This window comes from Penicillium vulpinum (genome assembly GCF_028829585.1).
Source record: "Penicillium vulpinum strain IBT 29486 chromosome Unknown utg000001l_segment0_segment0, whole genome shotgun sequence".
Taxonomy (NCBI): Eukaryota; Fungi; Ascomycota; class Eurotiomycetes; order Eurotiales; family Aspergillaceae; genus Penicillium; species Penicillium vulpinum.
Genome location: NW_026643241.1, coordinates 4,950,497 through 4,973,936, shown reverse-complemented (window position 1 = coordinate 4,973,936; position 23,440 = coordinate 4,950,497). Strand labels below are relative to the sequence as shown.

At 47.9% G+C, this 23,440-nt stretch overlaps 8 protein-coding genes across 8 annotated transcripts; 5 read left to right on the top strand and 3 right to left on the bottom strand.

The window, feature by feature from the left end:
* Positions 1–768: 768 nt before the first annotated feature.
* Positions 769–2,351, top strand: N7479_001780 (MCT family MFS transporter; the record flags this gene model as incomplete). Its single annotated transcript, XM_057249477.1, has 4 exons — positions 769–1,051; positions 1,101–1,207; positions 1,275–1,858; positions 1,922–2,351. 4 exons carry the CDS (start codon positions 769–771, stop codon positions 2,349–2,351), a joined length of 1,404 nt encoding a protein of 467 aa, XP_057113909.1.
* A 435-nt stretch (positions 2,352–2,786) lies between these two features.
* N7479_001779 (Short-chain dehydrogenase/reductase SDR) lies at positions 2,787–3,916 on the top strand (the record flags this gene model as incomplete). Its single annotated transcript, XM_057249476.1, has 2 exons — positions 2,787–3,242; positions 3,317–3,916. The coding sequence occupies 2 exons, from the start codon at positions 2,787–2,789 to the stop codon at positions 3,914–3,916; spliced, it is 1,056 nt and encodes a 351-aa protein (XP_057113908.1).
* A 390-nt stretch (positions 3,917–4,306) lies between these two features.
* On the bottom strand, positions 4,307–6,682 carry N7479_001778 (kinesin family protein; the record flags this gene model as incomplete). The annotated part of the gene is made up of 3 exons (XM_057249475.1): positions 4,307–5,869; positions 5,928–6,337; positions 6,400–6,682. The coding sequence occupies 3 exons, from the start codon at positions 6,680–6,682 to the stop codon at positions 4,307–4,309; spliced, it is 2,256 nt and encodes a 751-aa protein (XP_057113907.1).
* A 929-nt stretch (positions 6,683–7,611) lies between these two features.
* Positions 7,612–10,471, top strand: N7479_001777 (COPII subunit SEC24; the record flags this gene model as incomplete). Its single annotated transcript, XM_057249474.1, has 3 exons — positions 7,612–8,139; positions 8,192–9,838; positions 9,896–10,471. 3 exons carry the CDS (start codon positions 7,612–7,614, stop codon positions 10,469–10,471), a joined length of 2,751 nt encoding a protein of 916 aa, XP_057113906.1.
* Positions 10,472–10,937: 466 nt separating this feature from the next.
* N7479_001776 (oxidase ustYa family protein) lies at positions 10,938–11,924 on the bottom strand (the record flags this gene model as incomplete). Its single annotated transcript, XM_057249473.1, has 5 exons — positions 10,938–11,147; positions 11,198–11,223; positions 11,276–11,467; positions 11,520–11,657; positions 11,705–11,924. 5 exons carry the CDS (start codon positions 11,922–11,924, stop codon positions 10,938–10,940), a joined length of 786 nt encoding a protein of 261 aa, XP_057113905.1.
* A 965-nt stretch (positions 11,925–12,889) lies between these two features.
* N7479_001775 (uncharacterized protein) lies at positions 12,890–13,418 on the bottom strand (the record flags this gene model as incomplete). The annotated part of the gene is given in 2 exon segments (XM_057249472.1): positions 12,890–13,168; positions 13,188–13,418. 2 exon segments carry the CDS (start codon positions 13,416–13,418, stop codon positions 12,890–12,892), a joined length of 510 nt encoding a protein of 169 aa, XP_057113904.1.
* A 973-nt stretch (positions 13,419–14,391) lies between these two features.
* Positions 14,392–16,781, top strand: N7479_001774 (uncharacterized protein; the record flags this gene model as incomplete). Its single annotated transcript, XM_057249471.1, has 6 exons — positions 14,392–14,475; positions 14,529–14,658; positions 14,718–14,743; positions 14,801–14,981; positions 15,052–16,125; positions 16,180–16,781. 6 exons carry the CDS (start codon positions 14,392–14,394, stop codon positions 16,779–16,781), a joined length of 2,097 nt encoding a protein of 698 aa, XP_057113903.1.
* A 4,207-nt stretch (positions 16,782–20,988) lies between these two features.
* On the top strand, positions 20,989–21,543 carry N7479_001773 (uncharacterized protein; the record flags this gene model as incomplete). The annotated part of the gene is made up of 1 exon (XM_057249470.1): positions 20,989–21,543. One exon carries the CDS (start codon positions 20,989–20,991, stop codon positions 21,541–21,543), a length of 555 nt encoding a protein of 184 aa, XP_057113902.1.
* Positions 21,544–23,440: the final 1,897 nt, after the last annotated feature.

Below are 23,440 nucleotides of genomic sequence, written 5' to 3'. Positions count from 1 at the left end.
TGATAAAGTAGGTCCTTTTGCTATATATCTGGGGGCTAGAGAACATTCTAGGTATCCGGAAGACAACTTGCATAGCCTTTCACCCACAGTATATCGAACTACGTTAGCTATTCTGGACGACGCTTTATAAGGAGATAGGGGATGTATCCGAGGAAATAAAAGTAGCAATTCAGACAGCAAGGATGGTTGGTATCTTTATGGTCAATGAGTTTATTGAAGCTTCTGAGGAGGAGCAAGAGATGAATCTGGCTGTTCTCAAATCGAGGACATTGAATTTGTCTGATATTGGACTTGTAACAGCAAACGGAAGTTTCAGTTTCACTCAGTGAGCAAAAAGAGGCAAGGGGCGAGCACTCGAGTGGGAAGGGAAAGCCGAGATTTGCCAGACATTACCCGGTATTCATGGAGGGAGGTACGGGGTAGCTAGAAAGCGATGACCCGAAGGAGCGCTTGTACTTTTTTTTGGTTTCCAATATTTTTTCCTACGACATGATTTAAATCTCAATCTTAGCCTTTGTTATAGGCCTACTTGGCATTTTTGAAACTCGAAGCTCTGGATATTCTAATCTGCCACAGCCCTAAAACTTTAGGACCAAACGGCTCTGCGCCGACGTTGAGGAGAGTTTTAAATCGAACTTGATTCAACGCACAATTTTATTCCTTAATTTTATACTTTCCTGAGAGCTATAAATCGGTGGCATATTCTAATATCTCAGCAGATTAATGATCCAAATCTATAAGTCGAACTTTCCTCAAAGCCGAGCAAAGATGGCCAATGATGACACTAAGGTTGCCTCCTCTATCGGCAATGCCACCAATATACATATTTCCAACAATCCAACTCTGGTCATGAGTATGCATGGAAATGCTGATCTGGAAAAAGGACTCGCATCATCTGAAAAAGCCGAATCACCTATCGAGAAATCAGTTGCTGCTGGTCCAGCACCCGTGACACCAGTGATCGGTCCGCCGCCTGATGGAGGTGCGCAGGCATGGCTGGTCGTATTAGGAGCTTTCTGCGGTCTATTCGTCAGCTTTGGCTGGATCAGTTGTTAGTCCTGTCGGAATATATGAACTGAACAGACACTAATATCAGCCAGGTATTGGAGTCTTCCAAGCATACTACGAAAGTCACCAACTGAGCAAGTTCTCTACTAGTACAGTAACATGGATCACATCGCTAGAAACCTTCACTATGTTCTTCTGCGTGCGTATACCATTCACTTAGTACCAGTTTACTATATCCCCAAAACCAGTCCTAACATCCTCCCCAGGGCCCAATATTCGGAATTATGTTCGACAGCTACGGACCGCGGTGGATCCTCCTCATCGGCACAATCCTTCATGTCTTCGGCCTAATGATGGCTTCCCTCTCAACAGAATACTACCAATTTATCCTTGCTCAAGGAATCTGCAGCCCAATCGGCGCAAGCGCCATCTTCAACGCTTCCGTCAACTCGGTCAGCACCTGGTTCGCTAAGCGTCGTGCTTTCGCCCTCGGCGTAACAGCCGCTGGATCCAGTCTGGGTGGAGTCATCTTCCCGATCATGGTCACCCAACTGATCCCTCAAGTCGGATTTCCCTGGGCGATGAGAATCTGCGCCTTCCTTATTTTGTTCATGTTGGGTATTGCCAATCTCACGCTGAAGTCGAGATTACCGCATCGCCCGAAGCCATTCGACATCCTGAGTTTCATGAGGCCGTTGGCTGAGCTTAAATTTGTACTTACGCTTGCTGCTTCTTTCTGCTTTTTCTGGGGCATGTTTTTGCCATTCACTTTTGTTATTAGCCAGGCTGAGAGATATGGCATGTCTACCAATCTAGCCGGGTATCTGATTCCGATTTTGAATGCGTCGAGGTATGTTTTCCATTTCTAGCTCAATAATATCCCCTCGTTGATGAATTAACAAAATATAAATAGTATCTTCGGCCGCACACTCTCAGGCTATCTCGCTGACAAGGTCGGCCGTTATAACATGATGGTTCTGACAACGTTTTTCTCGGCTATCCTCGTCCTAGCCCTCTGGCTACCGTCAAAGGGCAACGTTCCAGCAATTGTTTTCAGCGCTCTATATGGCTTCGGCTCTGGTGCGTTTGTCTCACTTGCACCAGCTCTTGTAGCGCAGATCTCCGATGTCCGCGAGGTGGGCGTGCGTAATGGCACTTTCTTTGCTGTCATCTCGTTTGCGGCCTTGACTGGCACTCCTATTGGTGGTGCTTTGGTGCCGGTTGTTCTCCATGACGGTTATACTGGGCTACAGACATTCGCTGGTGTTGTTATGATTGTTGGGTCGATTTTGTTTGTTTTTGCTAGGGGGGCTGTTGGAGGGTTTAAACTTACCGCAGTGTGATAGACGGCCTTGTGGTGTCTGTGGTTTTTTGGATGTCTTCTCGGAGACTTTTTTAGATGGCGTTTTTTTTTTAGATATTTCCCCCTTATTAGAAGAATTTCAAAATATAACAGGCGACAAAATAGATGTCTACATACTCGAGAACTTCATCCCTTTTTTCCATACCTACTCCCAGCAATAACCCAGCTCTACCACCAAAGCTGAAATCTCCACGAAAGATGGAATGAGTGTAATCTACTAGGATAATCCCAAAGGCAACAGAATTGATGACGTTCAAAACATCTGACGGGGCTAGCACCTAGAAGTAATCTCGCAATCAACAAGGTACGGCTAAAACCTTAGGCTCCCGCCTAATATATAGTGGGCGACCCTTATCCCGGGCTCCAGGAACTTACATTTTGTCCTTAGTCTTCATGATAGACTCCCTATCCTAACATGGCTTCATGGATCTTCTCAGTATTAAATGATCTATTCCAGGCCGGGAGGGGGACGAATACCACCTTCCTCACAGACCAACATGTCCCCAGTACCGATCTGACCGGCAAATGGATCATTATAACCGGATCCAATAACGGCGTTGGCTTCGAAGCAGCAAAATTATTTGCGTCATGGGGCGCAAACCTCATCCTCGCCTGTCGTGAGCCACCTGCATGGGAACTGCATCCAACAGCCGCTATGAACCAATGCAAAGAGCTCGCCCTTGCGTACGGCCATTCGTCCACTATTGAATGGTGGCCAATCGACATGGCAGATCTCAGCAGCGTCGATGCTTTTTGTCAAAGATGGCTGCAATGCGATCGCGCTTTGGATATCCTGTGCAACAACGCCGGGATTGCTGAGCCGACCAAGCAAACCCCTATAACAAAAGACGGGTTCCACATGGTTCATCAGGTGCGTTTTTTTCTTTTATCTTTCTAAACTTCTATTACATATGAATACAAACAGACACTGATGAAATCTTTCAGGTCAACTTCTTATCCCATGTACTGCTGACCCTTCGACTCCTACCATCTCTAGCTCGCAGTGCCGAGCCGAGAGTTATCTGTACCACATCATGCTTCCACCATCTAGGAATCTTCGATCTGGAACGCTTTAACAGTGAAGAGGGCAGCAGGGGTAACGCTTATCGGAACAATAAGCTTTACTACCAAATGTGGGTTGTAGAGCTGCAGTCCCGACTCCTCAAAAACCCCGAGTACCTCCACATCACAGTCAATGGCATCCATCCTGGCTTTGTGGCTTCGGGTATATGGGATGGTCTTGAGGATGCGGGCAATGCGCCAAGTGGACTGAGCTTGGTTTTGCGCTATGTCGCCATCACGTCGCAACAGGGTGGGTTGGCTATTGTGAATGCGGCTACTAGTCCAGAATTTGGGCCAGATCCTAAGAAGCAGGGTGTTGGCGCACAAACTGGGCGTGGCGGAGGGAAATATATCAATCGGATCTGGGAAGGGCCTATGAAAGCATATTGTAATGATTCAGAAGCTAGATCGAGATTGTGGATCAAACTGGATGAGGAGCTGGGTTTACAAGAGAAGGGCCTCCTGACGGGGTTGGGTCTTTGATGTAATGAACTCGGTGCCAGCAAGCGGTTCAAAGGCTTGTACTAATGAAAGAGACACCAGGGAAGAATAATAGAAAGGATGTTGAACATACTATACTTGTGAGAAAGGCCACCTAAGGGCCCAGCGTTCTGATCGGTAAACATAGGAAAAGAATCAACCGGAAAAGAAGATCTTGGATCGGCGATTATGATGAAAAGGTTATCACAACAAAAGGTGTAATGAGAATGTCCTCAAAGTACCTAAGATGGATTCAAAAGATAGACCAAAATACCTAGCAAGAGTATAGACACGAAAACGCCGTAGCACCGTCGCTGAAGGATGATGCATGAAAAGAGAAGAGAAAAAAAACACCGATTATGCTCCGTGATTTGCCGCCCAAAAATGCAGCAATTAAGCCAATACTCCTTGTCTCATGTTCTGGACCGTCTTGACTCCAACACCTTTCAGTTGGCTCAGCTGTGCCAGGCTATTGACCTGGAATTGGGGCTGGTCTGAGATGATTTCACTATCATTTGTATCCAATGATGCCTGATCCATCTCGCAGAGACAGTCAACAAGAGCCTCTGCCTTCTTTGCGCCCACTCCCTTGAGCAATTTGATCTGGCTCACGTCCCGCGAGTTGATTATGGAAAGAATATGCATAGTTCGGGGAGAGAGAGGCGGGTCCCCACTATGAAGGAGTTCGGGGGCTTCCTCGATCTGACCGAGCTTGGCTGCAGCGCGCTTTTTCTGTCTTGGGCGAGGAACATCCTCGTCACTTGAAAAGCCGGCATCAGTCTGGTCCATGTAGTCATTCTCATGATTCTCTGCTTGGCGTTTGCCGAGGGTTTGTGTGACATCCTTCTTGACTGAGAGCATGCTACCCAACCTCCCCTTGGGCGGAGAGTGAGTTTTCTCTTCCCAAGCCTTTGCATGAACGCGCTCCTTCAGGGCAGCAATCTTGCCTGCCAGCTTCTCGTTGTGAGGGAAGTGGGGAGCTGCAAGCTGGTACATTCTCAATGCTGAGGTGTCTTCGCCACGCGCCTGATGTTGCTTGGCCATCAGCAGGTATGAGAGACCCTCGGCGCGGGCATCTTCTGAGCCATCAATACGCTGCTCCAACTGTTCCAATCGCCTTTTAAGTTGCTCATTAATCTCATAGACTTGTGTCTGCCTCGATTTTTCGCTCACAGCCCGCACAGCGAGTATCTCCTCAACCTTCCTCTCGACCATCTCCTCGATCCTAGCAGCCGAGAAGTCGTCATGGCGAGTGGTCGGTTGCGCGCCCAGAGGCTGACGAGCGGACTTTAATGATGGAAGACCGGAAGGGGCGTTCGAGATCGAGGTGCGTTTCGGCGCTTCCGGTTTCCGGAGTTGACTAATAAGCTTGGATTGCGGTTTGTCCGAATACACGCTGAATGCCTTCACTGGTTTCCCGTCTTCCTTTTCTGTGGAGTCCTTTGCAACGGGCGCCGGCATATTGACGTTCACAGAAGCTGTCAGTGCACGCAAAGGTTGCCGTGTGCCCATGGATGGCCGGATCGATGGCCGCGCCGGACCCTTAAACATGGGATCGTTTTCTACTTCCCGAACCTCGATCTTCCGTGTGCGATTGGCGACGTTCAGAGAGCTAATTGTGTCAAGTTGATAAGATCGTACAGGCGCGAGGTTAAGAATCATCACTGTCAAGCCATTGTTCTGGCCCAAGGACAAAATTCTTGTCATCTTGGACTCGCGGTATGGGATGCGATGCTGCTTCTTATTAATAGCCTCGACACATTGCGCCAGAACAAAAAGACTCTTGTTGATGCTAGCCGATTCGACCATGCGCTCCTTATCATTTTCTGTCCGTCGATTGTCTTCGGATCCTGCGAGATCAATAGCGGAAGCAGTGCTGACGCGAACCTTGCCAGGAGAGGTGACGGTAACCTTCACGCCGAGAATAGCGTGAGATCGAGACGAATGGGCGTTGAGCTATATTCGGACACTTAGTAAGAGAACCTATATCCTGATTTTTAGCACGATATCATACCTTTGTCGCGGAGGTAGATCGGTTTGTGTTGGCCTGGTCATAGAGCTGCTCAAACTCCTTAAGAGTAGTACATGACTTCTCGCTCAAGCCGCAAACTACAGTTTTGCCACCATTATCCCGGAGGGAAAGACCTGACATTGTGCGCTTCTCGAGCGGCTCGAACAAGTCGTACACCTTATCGTTGTAGATTTCATAATAGCTCAGGGCAACCTGGACTGTTGTCTCCCCATTGCTATCCTTCTCGATCTTCCGGCTGCGTCTGTAGATGCCACTCAGAAGGCGGGGAATCACACCCCGATCAGCCAGGGTTTTCCCGCCACGCATTGTGTGTGTTTTGCCTGTTCCAGTGACACCGTATGCGAAGAGAGTCACGTCGAATCCGTTGAGAAGATGCTTGATCGTTGGTGACACTGTTACTCCAATCAATACACTGACCCATCGCAGACCTGGCGAGCTTGAAACAGCAACTCACCTTCAGCATCGAACAGCTCCTGCTGCGATACATCCGCGTCATACACGCCATTGAACTGGAACGCATATTCCTCTCCCTCATTCTTGGGGTTAGGGATCCGGACGATATTATCCCTGTCCCTCAATGCCGCCAATTTCTTGTCACTCTTGTCACTGTTGTCGCTGATTATGGACTGACGTGATTTGGCGTCGGCGGCAGCGGAAGATCCTGTACGAAGGATTACATCGGCCTCCCGTTCGGACTTTAGTAGAGGACGAATACGCGCGACAACTCGGACACTCATTTTGGCGGGATGTTCATTCAATTGTCGTATGATGATCTGGGGTCCTGGACGTCAGGTCTGCGATCCAATCCAAACAAAACTGAAGGAATGACTATAACGAAGTGTAAAGCCAAAAAAAAAAAGAACAATGAAGTCCTCCGCAAAGAAACAAAGAAACGAAACTAACTACTCGGTGTATGCAGAACTGAAGGTTGTGGAACGTGTGGAGGAGATTCTCTTGTGCACCGGCCAATGTGGTTGTTGTTGGCAGGGCAACCGCCTCTTCGCTCTACAACATATGTTTTATAGTACATTCTTCGAGATTCAAGCACCACAATAGGGATATATAACTGCTTTGATGCAGGTTAAACAATAGGATTATCTAGGAAATGCTATAGTCTCATCAATATCATTGATAGTGCAATATGATTTACAGATCTGCCCTGCGCTAGTCAGATATGAACGCTTAACTCCCAGTGCAAGCCCAGATACTTGGAAATATATATAGATCAGCTTGGCAAGAATAAATAACAAATATAAATTCCTCAAAATTGATATCTCAACGGTCTTATACTCAATATCAGATGTTGTCGTACAATATAAAAACACGCCTCTCGTCACATGTCCCCCGTCCTCTGATTGGCTGAAGGGCCCCGACCTAAAGGCCACCGTAGACCATCATCACCGCCTCTCTCACACTCCCTTGGTTTCTTCTGGTGAGCTGTCCTTTGCTTCGCTACTGCCTTTCGTGATATTTCTGGGTTTCCTAAAGGTACAGCCTGTTCTGTACGCAACCAGATTCGCCCTGTCCCGTTGATGAGAAACTGATTGTGGGGGTTCCAGGAGCTGTTACCACCCGTCTTCTCATATCGATTCCACCCGCGTAACGAGCGCAACCTTCTTTTCCTCCCAACCCTTCAGTACGACTAAACACAACCTATTCAACCCTAATGGCAGCACCACAAGGGGGATTCCCTCCTCAGGAAGGGTATGCCCAGCCCGCCTATGGCTCTCCAGAACCCACACAGTCCCCGGTCCATGGGCAAGGCGCGCCCGCACCAGCCGCAACTGGAAAGAAGAAGAGAGCGTACGCTGGTGAGGCATTTGATTTTGGCTCCGGTGCCAATGCCGCGCTCGGTGGACAACCCACAGCTGGTGGTGCCTACGGGGCCTACCCCCAGCAGCCCCAAGTTGCAGGATATCAACAACCCGCCTATGGTGTTGACCCCAGCCAGATGCAACCCGCAGCACCATCATACGGCGCGCCTGCTGCCGCCGATGTCACCCAGATGACACAGCAATTTGGCGGAATGGGCATGAGCGAGCCCCACCACATGCCGCCCGTGCAGCCTGTGGCCCAAGCCCCTATGCGACCTCAAGTCCAGCTCAACCAGCTTTACCCCACGGACCTTCGATCCCAACCTTTCAACGTCGCTGAGCTGGACTATCCCCCTCCTCCAGTCATCTTGCCTCCGGGAGTATGTATAGATGTCATACTTCGCATGTGGTCGATATGCTAACAATTGACAGACCAGTGTTTACCCATCACCCGAAGCCAATTGCCCTACGAAATATATGCGATCCACGCTCAACGCTGTCCCCACAACCAACTCACTTCTTAAAAAGTCAAAGTTGCCCTTCGCCCTTGTCATCCAACCGTATGCTTCTCTTCACGACGCCGAGGACCCTATTCCTGTGATTCCAGACCAAGTCATCTCACGATGCCGACGTTGCCGCTCCTATATTAACCCCTTCGTCACCTTCCTCGACCATGGCCACCGCTGGCGTTGTAATATGTGCAACCTGACCAACGATGTGCCGCAGGCCTTTGATTGGGATTCTACATTGCAAAAGCCCGCTGATCGTGCGCTGCGTGCCGATCTCAACCACAGCATGGTGGAATTCGTTGCCCCGCAGGAATACATGGTCCGACCTCCTCAACCTCTCGTCTACCTCTTTTTGATCGATGTAAGCTATGCATCAGTGACCAACGGTCTTTTGGCCACCACCGCTCGCACCATCCAGGAGAGCCTTGATCGCATCCCGAACGCAGACCGGCGTACTCGCCTCGGCTTTATTGCTGTGGACTCAAGCTTGCACTACTTCAGCATTCCCCGGGACGAGTCAGGGTCCTCGGAGCCCCGCATGCTGGTTGTCAGTGATCTGGACGAGCCTTTCCTCCCCATCCCTGGTGATCTCCTGGTGACGCTGAGCGAATGCCGGGAGAACATTGAGGTTTTCCTCAAGAAGCTGCAGGAGATGTTCCAGACTACTCAAAACAACAGCTGTGCTATGGGTGCGGCATTGCGAGCTGGTTACAAGTTAATCTCCCCCGTCGGTGGAAAGATGACCGTTCTCAGCTCATCTTTGCCCAATATTGGTCACGGAGCGCTCACTATGCGAGAAGACAAGAAGGTACTGGGCACTAGCAAGGAATCAAGTCTGCTTCAAACCGCAAACTCTTTTTACAAGAGCTTTGCGGTCGAATGTTCAAAATCTCAAGTCTCTGTGGATATGTTCCTCTTCTCATCACAATACCAAGATGTGGCATCTTTGAGCTGCTTGCCCCGCTACACTGGTGGTCAGACCTACTTCTACCCTGGCTGGAACGCTGCACGGACTGAAGATGCTATGAAGTTCGCCCGTGAGTTCTCTGACTACATCTCGTCGGAGATTGGTTTGGAGGCCGTTCTCCGCGTGCGCGCAACCACCGGTCTACGTATGAGCACCTTCTACGGCAATTTCTTCAACCGTAGTTCCGACCTCTGTGCTTTCCCAGCCTTCCCTCGTGACCAGGCCTACGTGGTAGAAGTGGCTATTGATGAGACAGTTACAAAGCCGGTCGTCTGCATGCAGGCGGCTGTCCTTCACACTACCTGCAACGGTGAACGTCGTATTCGTGTCTTAACCCTGGCACTTCCAACCACCCAGAACCTGGCAGACGTCTACGCCTCGGCTGACCAGCAGGCCGTTGCTACATTCTTCAGTCACAAGGCTGTGGAGCGCACATTAAGCAGCGGCCTCGAGCCCGCTCGCGAGGCTCTTCAGGCCAAGATTGTGGAGCTTTTGCAGACTTACCGTAAGGAGCTTGCGGGTGGCAGCGTTAGCGGTGGTGGCCTCCAGTTCCCTGCCAACTTGAGAGCCTTGCCTGTCCTGTTCCTTGCAATGATCAAGAACGTGAGTTTTCTCTATTCCGCTTGTGATAGCTGTTCTATACTAATCGATACTCTCTAGATCGGTCTTCGTAAATCCGCCCAGATCCCCACGGACATGCGCTCCGCAGCTCTCTGCCTTCTGTCGACCCTACCCCTGCCGCTCCTCATTCAATATATCTACCCGAGAATGTACTCACTACATGACATGCCCGACAATGCGGGTGTGCCTGATCCACAAACCGGCGAAATCCTCCTGCCCCCTCCTGTCAACTTGTCCTCGGGCCGCCTCGTGCCCTACGGTCTGTACCTCATCGATGATGGTCAGACCCAGTTCCTCTGGGTTGGCCGCGATGCTGTTTCGCAGCTTATCGAGGATGTCTTCGGCGTCCCCGACAAGTCGCAGTTGCGGGTGGGCAAGCAAACCCTCCCTGATGTTGAGAACGAGTTCAACCAGCGCGTGCGGGCAGTGGTTGAGAAGAGTCGGGACCACCGGGCCAAGGGTGTGGGCAGCATGATCGTGCCTCACCTGTACGTTGTCCGCGAAGATGGCGAGCCCGGTCTGCGTCTCTGGGCTCAGACAATGCTAGTTGAGGATCGTGCCGATCAAAGCGTCAGCTTGGATCAGTGGATGGGTTCCTTGCAGGAGAAGGTTTGAGCCCTCTGCTCTGGCCATGTATCGGTCAGCACTGACGATTTGTTCTCAGGTCGTGCAGTAATGAGGACCTAACCGGTTGGTCTTAGTGGAGCTTGACATTCATGTTTTCACGAGTCCTCACGCCTGTACCATTACGTTGGGGAAGATTGCGCTTGGTTTTGTATCACGGCGGGCATGTTTTGAATTATCTAGTACTAGTAGATCGCTGGGTTATAGTTGACAAGGCAGTAGACGCTGGTCGCATCTATGAAGAATTAACGGTATCATTTTTCCCTTTTTCAATATTTGCATATTGTTTATTATCTCATCAGCACCCCCTCGGGACATACAGCCGGATGCACTGGTCATGCCAATGATTGTAGCAGAAAACACCGTCAACCATTGCCAAAGGTCAATTATGTATCATAGTCCCTACTTTACCTGGTTGGATCTCGCTCTTTTCTTTAATTGGTTATGTACAAATGAGCTATTCTGCCAGAGCCACTCCCTGATTAGGATACCCTTCAATGGTCCACCCAGAGGTGTTGTACTGTGCCGCCCACTCGTGGATCTTCCAGAAGTCACGGCAGGTATGCTTGACCGCGAGGTTAGGGATCCAGGCCGTGCCGTCATCCCTCGCGCCACCGGGACGTGGGATGTGTACCAATGGCGTTAAATCACTGTGGCACATAATGCTCTAGACACAATTAGCAGGTTGAAAATGGAACAAGAACGAGACCGGCTTACCTGTCTGAGATAGTCGATGCAGTGATCTGTCTATCTGTTAGCCAGTCTGAGCAAATACCCAGAACGAAGAAGACATACCCATATGCATCTCCGCATTTACGCCCGTGGTAAATGTGGAGTTGTTACAGATCAGCCGACGTAACGAGTTCAGGCAGTGGAGCTGGTGGAACACCTCGAGTTGAATCAAGGGCGTGCTATCTGTATCAGACGCGGGCTCTGTTTCTTGTCCCAGTGCTTGATACATGGTGTCATCGAGAGCGATAATGCCGGCTGTTTATTAGCTAAAGAAAAGGACCAGCGTTGTACAGAGTATAAGTCCTACCACTCAATAGTTCGTACCACTTGACATTGTTTGCTGGTGTTGGGGGCCCTTCGTATTCTGTGACTGGGTGTGCTCTTGTGCCCATCCCACTCATCTCGAAGACAACATCTTTATACTCGACGGAATTTGCAGTAGGGCCTGGCTTGTCAGTCTGAGCACCTAAAATCGGAAGAATTCAATCATACCAAACTCGAGGGCCTGTAACCTAAGGCGGCAGGTGTCTCTGTAGATGATATACCATGATGCAGATAGCCAGAGCACCGCTAGTAGGGCATGAATAGCGATTCCGACAGGACGTAGGAAGACCGATTGCTGAGGTGGAGCTGGACTCTCGAGCTCACTGTCGTTGCCCTGCTCCAGCCGGTCATACCAGGCACCTTTACTGAGAAAGCTAAACGCTTTCATGCTGAGCAGGGCCTGGAGTATGAACCATCAGGCCGGAGAGGAAGTGGGCCACTATTTGAGAATCTACTACAGCGATACCGGTCTACTACTATTACACTAGTCTATTTCTAGGGCATCTCAAATGATATCATATGTATACTCCATTCTATACCCCGGAGCTCCGAGCGCCGAGCTCCGTATATGTAGTAAATCAATGTAACATTTGTCCAAAGGAAGGGCTTACTATAAGAATTCAATTGGACTCCGCTCCGCCTAGTGATCCTGGCGGCACTACTAGTAATATGTTCACTTTTTTAGTGCTCCAAAGTGGAGAATTCATTTATCAATGTCGTTATCAAGGTACAACCAGTGGAACGCTAGCACCTCCGTATATGCAGGAGAGTCTGGGAAGATACTAGGCGTGGAAATATAGAGCCTCGGGTCAGTGCATCGGAAGCCGCCGGGCGGGCCCCCCCCTCTCTTGGCAATGTGAGATATCCAACCTTTGGAAGCTTATACTAGAAAGTTCGTTTGTATACTCCGTACAATGCATCTAAGTATTCTCAATGGCTTGGAGTTTATTGCTTAAAGCTACTAATCAATTCTCTGTATAGTGTTTTTGTATTCTCCATGCCTCACTCTCCACTTTAGTCAGATCTTAAAAGAGCCAATTCCCTACTGGCTGAGAGGTTGTTGTTGGCATATAAATGGTTATGACCATAGATCATTCTCTGGCATTTCGGATACCATCTCCGTAGTCAACTACATATTGATATGAGGCCGCGTAAGCGTCTGCATAAATAACCGTGTCATTTCCACTAATCGCTAGATCTTCCCCATATACTGATCGATAATCATAAACTCCTACCCCTGCTAGTAGAGATAGGGCCTGGGTCCGGTATTTCCAGGTCGCAGGGATGCGAATCCCGACTTTACCATACCATGCAGCTGACTTTAGGTAGACGCCATTTCCCATAGCCAGCTATCTAGCAAGAGACAAACTTAGTCTGGATAATGGTGTTGGTGCTGTTGTGCTCGATGTGTTGTGCAAGAAGCATTGCTTCGCAGTGCGCCGTGTGATTATACTTTCCGATGTAATTATCCACAGGCCGGCCCCGCAACAGGGCCTGGTGCATCTTCCGCCATGTGTACGTGCAGTGGAGCAGATGGTATCCCCACGAAACAAATAGCTCGTCGTAATCGTCAAGCCAAGGAAGTTCTCTGTGAGTTCTGCGTCGTAACAGTCTGTTGGTAACCAGGAGAAACTCATTGGATCAAAATGACAGCCCATTGATTTGGCCTCTTTGCGTGATGATCCACAGTGGGCGGTAGGAGAGGTCGACAACTTGTGTAAGGTGGAGGAGTGTAGAGCAGGTCGGCAATGGGAATGTTCAGAGACAGAAGAACGATGAGGATGATTAAAGTAGTGGTTGCTTTGACTCTGGATGTTTCCTGGGTCTTCTTTCTTAAAGAACCCTCGAGAAAAGATTCCCCGAGTTCGAGGTTTGATTCCATATTGGGCATAACGCTACCAGGACAATTGATGGTTCGCGGAGTCGAGGCATATAGTCAAATTGAATGAACATATAATAAAGGAATAGCTTGTGGCATACCGCTAGACTGATCCTAGGCCCAGTAGTGCATAGCCAAGGAGGTCATGGGACGTATGTGAAAATATTTCTAGTCGAATCTGGTCTACAGAATAGCGAGGGGATAGATAGGATATACAAGGGTTTGCTCTCAGACCTCCTTTATTGATATTGACGGTCTATGGGATTCCAATGCCTGTCTACAACACGCCGGTTTCGGGCCTTACGCGAGTCAGTACTTCGGTATCTCGAGATATGAGTAGCTGCTCTCTTCCATTATTCCAGGTCCTCTCTGTATTTGAAATAAGTCAAAGATCTAGCTCACTTCTACTCTTTACGAGATCTACCATATTTTCTTAGTGGCACGCACTGACAGTACTTCTCAAGCTGATCGTAAATCGATATCACCATGGTTCGTTAGTCTCTGGGTGGTCCTGTAGATGACCAGAGGGCTGCACTGAATAGCGTGATATGTGTGTTCTGGAGGACGAAAGAAAGGTTTGTAGGAAATTGATTAGGTCAATCAAACCAAATGATCTAATTTGTGAAAAGACAGTATACCGAGAATCTGGTAAGCTAGTAAAGAAACGGCCAATTATACGGAGTTGGGGTTGCCGATATCTGTTCGGCCCTGTGCCAATTCAGGTTTAGTGGTCTAGTTAGTACTCCGAGTTCCGTAGTGTAGGTAGGTACCAGTCGTCCAGTCAGGCAACATGAACACGCACTAGGGTAGATAACGAGGGGGTTGCTTTGACTCGATACTACTATATAGATCCCTGCACTTTCTGGTCCTTTTTTTTTTTTTTTTTTCTATCTGGTGACCCCCGCCAGTCAGACAAGGCGACATCTCAGATTCAACTCCCTATTCTACATCTTCTCCGTAGTACTTCTTCTCCGCCATGTTACCATCAACAGATGATATAGCAAAATTTATTGCTATCGCTCCAGATGCTAATGAAGGGACTGCCCTTAGGTTTTTGGAGGTAAGATACTTTGATCTCCTCTCTTTCCAACTATACTAACACATCTATTCAAGGGGGCGGAAAATATTGACGATGCCATCAGTCAGTATTATGAAAGCCAAGATGAGGCTATAGCTCCAAATTTGTCCGATCCAACAACCCTTCGTATGGATTCTGGGGCTGATATGCGGAACTCCCCCCACCGTATGCACGTTCCGCAATAAACAGGGTTGCGCATCATTACACCAACGCATTCACTGGAGCCGCTGACCTCCGCTCTAAAGATGAAGTACGACATATAATCCTTTTATCTTGATAAATGACTAACGTCTATCTGCTCTAATAGCAAGATATGAAGGCCGCCCTACATAATATCCAGCAGGCGGGTGGCATTTTCAATAGTGATATCGAGCCAGAGCATACTACGCAATTTTATAATTGTAACTGCGATGTCCACAACTACAAAGAAAGAAAGGCTGCCAGGCTTCCTGTTCAGGAAATATGGTCTAAAGCAGTCATCTACCCAGGTAAGCTCGGCCAATTTCACGATAGCAGTTGCGTTGCAGCCACGGTCTAACTTTCTCTTTCTCCGACCAGGTGAATCAGCCTATCATGACAGTCACTCGTCAGCTCTCATCGCAAAAAACCCATATAGCCGGGTGCCCTCACTATTTCCACTTACGACTCCCGGGACTTACACTAGGGCGAGGCCTACTCCGTCCGGTTACAATCACTATCTTCAAAAGATGATACAGTTGAATGCATCCCTCAATGCCGCGGCACAGACTGCCATTGATGCCAAAGAGCCAGTATCCATATGGGATACCGAAGACACAGAAACCTCTGTATCAAATGAGTCTGACGCCACAGCTTCTCCTGATACCCAGCAACCAGCTATACAGGGGCTCTCTCATCAAAAAAATCCCTCAGGTACCCTCACTGAAAGCTCCAAGCCATCGGCATTTGGTAGTTTGAAAAGGATGTTATCGAAGAACACATCAGAGGAGAAAGCAGGGAAGATATCTATTCATCCCAAAGAGCTACGCGCGGCCATCCTAGAAGAAGAGCAAGGCAGATGGCCGAGTCAAGAATGGCGGCAGCTTGTGGAAGCCTATCAAGAAACAGTTGGAATCAGTCAAAAGGTCGCCGATCTTCGAGCCCGGCGCCCAATTCAGTATCTTCACCTCCTCCGAGCTGGATATTTTGAGCCTATTCCAATGGCTTGGGCAAAATCCACATCCAGCCCTCTCAAATTGATCATTGATGCATTTGGTGGGTGGAGAGGAGTCACACCCAGTTGGAGAGGATACAAAGATCTTGCCGAGGAACGTTTATACTGGGCCATGAATACCACAGACGGCATTGCTAGAAACAAGACGAAGCCCGATTCCATCTCTGCTATGAACATGGCTCGATCTAGAATTGAATCTGCAGTTAGCACACCTACAGAATACTTCTCACCCGACGATATCTGCAATATTCAATCCATCGAGGCTTACTCGAAGCAGGTCATGGCTCCTTTCAGATCCTTTGCGGAGCCGGCAATTCCTTTAGATGAAACTATGATTCTCCTAGAGGCCTCAAAGTCTATGAACTCTCCACCCCTTCTCCCGTATTATAATGAGCATCTCATTACAGGTTATTCCGTCTCTAAGCAGGCAAAGAGCAAAGGTGACTAAATTGACCTCCGACCAGTCTACCTCGGATACTGACTGCAGGAAATAGATATCGCCAAGGCCGTCATACATCGCTTTTCCCAAGCAATGATCAATCATGACCACGATACTCGAGGCTATCAACTCGTCACCTTCGCAAATCAGGCCCGCTACGCAGGCCTCATCAACCACCAGAATTTGGAACAAATATGGTCAAACATTAGATTCGGAGGAGAAACTCGACTGATGTTAGGCTGGCAAAGAGCCAAGGAGCTCCACTTCCAAAAACACTTCGGGACAGCAGTCTACCACCCTATGTATGGTTGGCAAGCCGGTCCACAAACACCCATACTGAGACTGCTTATCGTACTCGACGGCGAAGCAGCAGACATGAACGAATTCCAGCTTGATCTTCTTGGCCTATCCTGGGTCTATGTCACGATCTTCCTGATGGGTGCAGATGGATGTCCAAACCACCACCGCCTTGCAAACGAGCTACAGAGAATCAGCAATACCAATCCCCGTATCTCTTTCCTGGATGCGCAGGGGAACATGCCAGAGCGCTTCATCACTCACGAACTGCTGAAGCGACATCTTGGATACAATGTTTCGTTCTCTGATTTCAAGACGCTGGAGCAAGCGACGGTGGATCTACCATCTTATGTAGAGTAAATTACACGTGTTCAATTGAATGGTCTGGGCTGTCTGATCTGGCTCAGGGAGGATCAACCATCTAGTGATATCTATCATGTTTTATTGCAAATGACTGTGTTTTTCTACCTCTCAAATGAAATGAATGAATACGTAAGCTCTATGGTGCTACCGTAATCAATCCAACGGCTTTCACGGAGTAGTGGCTAAATAAGCCGACTTTGACCAGAGACCAAGAATATTGAAGATCAGTGATAATCTACATGTACCTATATATATAAACAAGGATTCAATTACCTCTGGGCCATCAGAAAATTCCATCTCACTATTTTCTATTTTGAATGTATTAGCGCCTGTCTGTTATAATTAAGCATAAGCCTTGGAGCAAGTGGTCACTGGGTGATCATCCTGTCCTGAAATACTCATTCAGCAGGACTGAGCGTCCTCATAAAGCGGTTGTACCCTAATTTAGGAAAATCCCAAAGGCCTAAACTCCCGTACTCGGCACATAGAACATACATATGTACCGGATAATGCCTGGCGCTCGAGATCTTTCCCTTTCCGTTTTAGTGCTCACCCCTTGCCGCTTTTTGATCACTGAGTAAAACTGAGCACGTCCCTGAGTATTCTGACTTGATCATGGGTCATTACATAATCAACTGATCTACTCACTGAGCATCACCTGATCATCCCGTGAGCATTCTGATCCACTCACTGATCATCATCTGAGCACTCTGATTTGATCACTGAGTGCTCACTGAGTGTAGGGATGAGCGGCCTGAGTAAGCTACATCAATAAAATGCGACACGCTAGCCCCGTCACGTGCAACCCTTCTCATTTAGATCGCCTATCGTCCCATCAAAAAAGGACTGGCGCCGTCAACGTGACCGTTCATCCTAGCGGTCTCATTCCTATCCAAGTAAAAGGCCACAGTGGGCCTATTCAATTGACCTATCATTTTCCCATTTCAGACCATGCTCCTGGGAATACCCTTCGGAATACCCTAATCGGGCTTTGGGCCAGGGCGAGGGCGATTAGATAGGTTTCCTTGAAGATCTAGAACCCTTCCCTGTATCGGCAACTGAAGGAATTAGTTTTCAGCAGTTGACGATAATAAACCACTTCTCTCGCCAATGAGCGCACGAGCCGAAAATTTCCTAGGCATAAAACGTATTGTCTTTCGCACCATTGCTAAGTAATCGGTAAGCCGAAGACAAACCAACAACAATAATACTCGATGAGTTCCTGGGAGCCTACCATACATTCCAAGGAACCCACTAAGCTGTATTACCAGAGTCCTAAGGGCCCATAGCTATTTCATTTGAATCCTAGGAACCTTTAACATTGTCCCCCACCCCTAGCATTTCTGCCTAAAGCTATACCATTTCAAAAGGGATATATATCTAGCCACTTGCTCGAAAACAATGGTCTTCATCATTTCTCTGCCTCCAAATTACTTAACAAAACAAAAAAAAGGACCGCTTCTGAATATACCAAAGTGAGTTCAGCCTTCATTCACTTGTTGTCCCGCATCAACTGACCGTACTCCAGATTGGCATTTATCTCGCGCCCACGATGATACGATCGAACCGATCAATATTACTGGACCCACTGCCCACGCAAAAGCTCGCAGCGGAGCATCTGTGCCCTTCTGGAAAACCTCAAAGCTACCAAAAGGATAACCGAGGCTTTAATAACAAGACTATGCTATATATTGTCTTTCGTTGACACTACTTCAGGGAGACTGTCATCAGCATTGGGTTAATCGGAACCTAGCAGGCTCAGTCATCAAGTCCAACATCATCTTCGGTTAGCAATCCGGAGCAACGGAGATACAGGTATTAGATTCCAGGACACTCTTAGAGAATGAACTGAACACTCGGCCAACATAACTATGCACGAACCGGACTAAGATCGTCTTGATTTCTTTGGGAAAAATAAAAGTGCGACTATTGACAGAGCGGTTGCACACGTTCGAAAATACCACATATACGAGGATAGAACTATCTACGTCGTATATAAAGTTCGGAGCTCCCAACATTGAAGCATTCGGCTGACTGATTCACTACACTAGACATGCTGTTTTTCTTCGCCTTAGAAATTATCTCCAATAAGGAGAGAAGCGCAGCATTGGCCATAGAAAATGAAATATTGCTGGCAGTTGTTGAAACAAACAAGTGGCAATATATAATTGAGGACAGGCGGCTGGCACTCCAGCGCATCACTCATGAGGCCGAAGGTCAGGCCATTTGAATACAACAATCAAATCTAAATATTCTGGAAGGACTTTTGTCTGGAATCCGTTGGCTACGAAATGGGCTAGATTCGAACGCAGCCAGTCATCTCAACCCCAAGCTGTCCTTAAGGACTAATCAGACTGTTCATAAGTTTGCAAACCGTCGGCAAGTTTGTCCCTACCCAATTATTCCGTTCGGACAAAGCCTAATGTGACATCATAATGCAGATTCTTCCGATACCGCAGATGACAAGGAAAGCTTGCTTATAATGGGAAGTTATCCCAAAGCTAGACGTGGAAGCAGACGCCTTTCAACATTGGGGGGATCCAAGATTAAAGGGGGATTGCATACTATAGCGTGAGGCAGTTGTCAATTTTGAAGTCCAGCACTGCTGAATGCCACCGAAATAAGGCAGTTCGCAATACCGACGGAACAATTTAAGCCACTGATTGCTAGGACGTGTCTTATATATACTTGGTGCTTGGACTCTGAGTTTGCGACAAGTTCCGAAGGCCCAAATAACAGATATAAGTGGGCTCCATTCTTATGAAAGGGATGTAGTTCCCGAAAGACTACGCAGGGGTCCTGTGGCTGACTGGATTCCTTGAGATTTGAGAGGAGAAAGATCCGTGGTTGAACCCACCGGTCTGATCCCACCTACTAAAACTCACTTCTACTTGCGCATACTCTGTGTCTTCTTCTCCCAGATGCAGGGACACGTTCAAGTTTCTTGTGCTTCAGTCGACTGAGATATACCAACGATGGCCCCTCCCATACTATGAGTTCGCTAACAGGCTCAAAAGTATAAGCCCTAAGGCTGATGAGCTTGGCCACTTGATAGGAGGCCTGTACAGTACTGGCACGGGCGCTCAGAAGTGCTCGGACTTGCAGCGCCGCTTCTGTCGATCCAAAAGAGAGAGTGGAAAGATGGTACGGATGCGAATAGAAATGGAAGGATTCGTTTTCCCCTCGCCATCGAGTAGGTATATGATATGGTAGTATATTCTCGGCCATATTACGTTTATGGAGAGAGTCGTGCGTGCAGGTCCTCGTTTATTATTCCATCCTAACTTTATAGGCATCCTTTTGCCCGCTGGCTCCAACCTGTCTAACCAAGCAACTCTCCTGTCAAGGCTTGAGTGAGCTAGGGAATATGCATCGATTGGGCGAAGGCACGGTCTCCTGGTTTTCAATCTATTGGGATTTAAGACGACAACAAAAGCCCCCCCTCCCCCCATTGCTACCCAGCCTCCCAGCTCCGTATTGGAACCCTAGACTTACGCCTGACAGATACTCAAGCAGCTTACCATCAACATTTCTTGATATGACTTGGGAATGCTAGATTTCTGCTGGTTGGAGTACGTATGTCAGGTCCACTAACGCATATTTCTGGACTAGCGGTCAAGGCCTGACCCCATGCCGCCCCCAGCAACCCAGTTCTACCCTAAAACCCCGTTTGACCTTATATTATTGAACCTGTGAAAATTGCAATCGCAAGCGCAGACCAATTTGAATACTTAACCGTGGTCTAATAGCAGCACCATTTTGAGAACTAGCTTGGTTGTGGCGATTTTGGTCTCGTATTTGATACACAAGCTCAATATTTCTGCCCGTAAGGTAAATACGGCTCTTCTGATCAAATCTGCACAGCCACCATTGCGAGACAGATCAGCCACAATATTTGTAAGGCTCGTAATTGTTGAGGTTACTGAAACGGAAATATTTCTGTAATATACCACCATTGTACAGTCTTTCCCTGAAAGAAGTTACCAGGCCAACACAGCACGCTGAGGCGATCCTTTAGGTAACCGGTAGTCCTTACCGTTTTATGGTTTTATTCACCTTCTAAAGGAGCGCCCGGTTTTGCTTCTACCTTTCCACCTCCGCCGCTGCAAAGTCTAATTGGCCTTTCTCCCTGCACGCGTACTAGGTGAGTGTATATCTGCCCTTTGGTGTCTCAACGATTGACACGGCAAAGTGCACTCGAGCGATGTCGACTCAACCAAATCCTAACCAGCAACTTGAGGTGCTGGAGAGAAACGAGGTTTACGAAGGCTCAGATGAAGGCTTCCAATTCGCAGGTACTCTCGTCGTGTATCAGATGAAGGGGTATTTGTACCACGCGATGCTGAAAGCTCGTTACTCTTCCCCTTGGAATGTCAACGCAGAGGATTTTGAAAATATTATCCAAATCCCTAGCTCGGCCTACAATCCAAAATTTTCTGTCGACTTCACGCCAGCGCCTCAAACCCTGCCCAACAATTACTTTGTCAAAAAACCTCAATTGATCAGTTACGATCGAATCAGTCAAGGACCTCGACCTGATTCGATTGCTGAGGACCTCCTCAAGGAAGCAAGAATTTACGAACATGCAAAACACGCCGTACATACCAAAGTATCCCTTGTTACCGTTGCTGTCATCCCTAGTATATGGTGTGGTAATCGAGTTTTCTTTGTTCGGTTGGCACAGTGTCAGTCGATCGAGATTATTTGCGGGTTTCTAGGAACGTTTAAGAAAGGCCCCGGGCCAGGAAAGGTTGGATGAGAGAATTACCGATGGTAGTGATTTTTTTGTTAACGTCTTGCGGAAGGCCACGAGTGGACAACATCATCTAAATGACAGGAGGTCGATAGGCTTGAGAGAGTGTTAGGCGTCGAAAAAAGGTCTTGCCCAACCCCACTGTCTTTCCCACCTTAAACTCAGCCACTTCGTGGCTATTTTTCCGGATCTCTGTGCCACAACCACACGTAATCCATCCACTTCCTTCCCACTCCTTTCCCACTCCTTTCCCACTCCCTTCCCACTCCCTTCCCACTACAGTAGAATTCGAAATCAGTTTTAACTCTAAACTCTTACTTTTTACGTCCCGGACCCTAAGTGGAGACACGCTACCTAATTTTAGCTCTTCCGCTGTTAATCCATGTAGGACATCCGATCACATCATCTAGACTGATTAACTACAATGCCCAACACAATGCGCACGGAAAACTGCGATTTTATCTAATGGCTATCCCATACATAATATTGACCCGTACTATCCCCTTGAGGAGCATCTCACCGCTTCGAATTACCTCCAGGACAATGTCTACCCATCCAAACAGGGTCCGGATGGACCAACACCTCTATATTTCTACCATTGACTCTGAGCCACTTCATCGCTATCGACAAGGCGGTTACTATCCAGTCACTTTGGGGGAATGCTTGAAGGCTGGAAGGTATAAGGTGTTGCATAAACTAGGGTGGGGAGGCTACTCGACAGAATGGGCGGCAAGAGATCAAAGGTTGTACAAGCTGGTGTGACTCGCGGTAGTTCTAGTTAACTTAAAAGCTGCTTGTTTACAGGTAACAGACGTATATTGCTATCAAAATTTCTATTGCAGAAACTGAATATAATGGGGACACGCGAGAGCTCCAAACCTTGAAAGTGCTTGCATCTCATCATCCTCGTCCGAAACATACGGTGCATATACTCGATGACTTCGATCTAAAGGGCCCAAACGGATCTTATAAATGCCTAGTTATGAGCTTCTAGGCCCCAACGTTCCAGATATAATTGATGCAAACTTTCCAGATGGGAGACTTCCTGGCAAGCTCGCCAAAACCATTGCAAAGCAATGTTTGATCGGACTCGATAGTTTGCACTAACGAAAGATTGGCCATGGAGGTAAACACTTTCTTTGAAATACTTTGGACAGTGCTCACTTATTATAGATCTGCATACCCGCAATTTGGCCTTCGCTATACCATACATAGACGATTTGACTGAAGAAAGGTTTATTGAGATGCTAGGAAAACCAGAAGTTGGCTATGTCCAAAAACGAGATGGGAAATACCTTGAAGCCGGCGTGCCCGAATATATTGTGAAACCTGCCTCATACGGGAATCACTCTTGGTATCTAGCTCAGGATGTCAAAATAATCGACTTCGGAGAGTCATTCTTACACACTGCCCCCCCTGAAACACTGCATACACCTCTATCTCTTCGGGCACCCGAAGTTATATTTCAAGATAACATTGAATATCGTGTTGATTTGTGGAGCATGGGCTGCATGGTGGGTGAAATCATACTCGGGTAATACACAAAAACCCAAGCTAATAGGTTAGCAGCTCTTTGAACTGTTCGTGGGCTAGCCACCTTTCGACACATTCTTAATAACGCCCGCAATCCTTGTTGGCCAAATGCGAGAGATGGCAACTGATGAACTACCTGAAAGATGGCAACATAAATGGAATACGATGAACACAGGGGACGTCATGGCCACAGAAAGCACCGGGCCCAACTTGCAGGAATAGCTGGAAGAAGTATACTTTGATAGCCCGCTGAGTCCCGATCTCACACGAGAGGACATAGTGAGGCTGGGACGAATCGTTGGAAGATTATTGCATTTTGAGCCGTCTGCAAGAGCGTCAGCGAAACAAGTTCTTGATGATACTTGGTTTA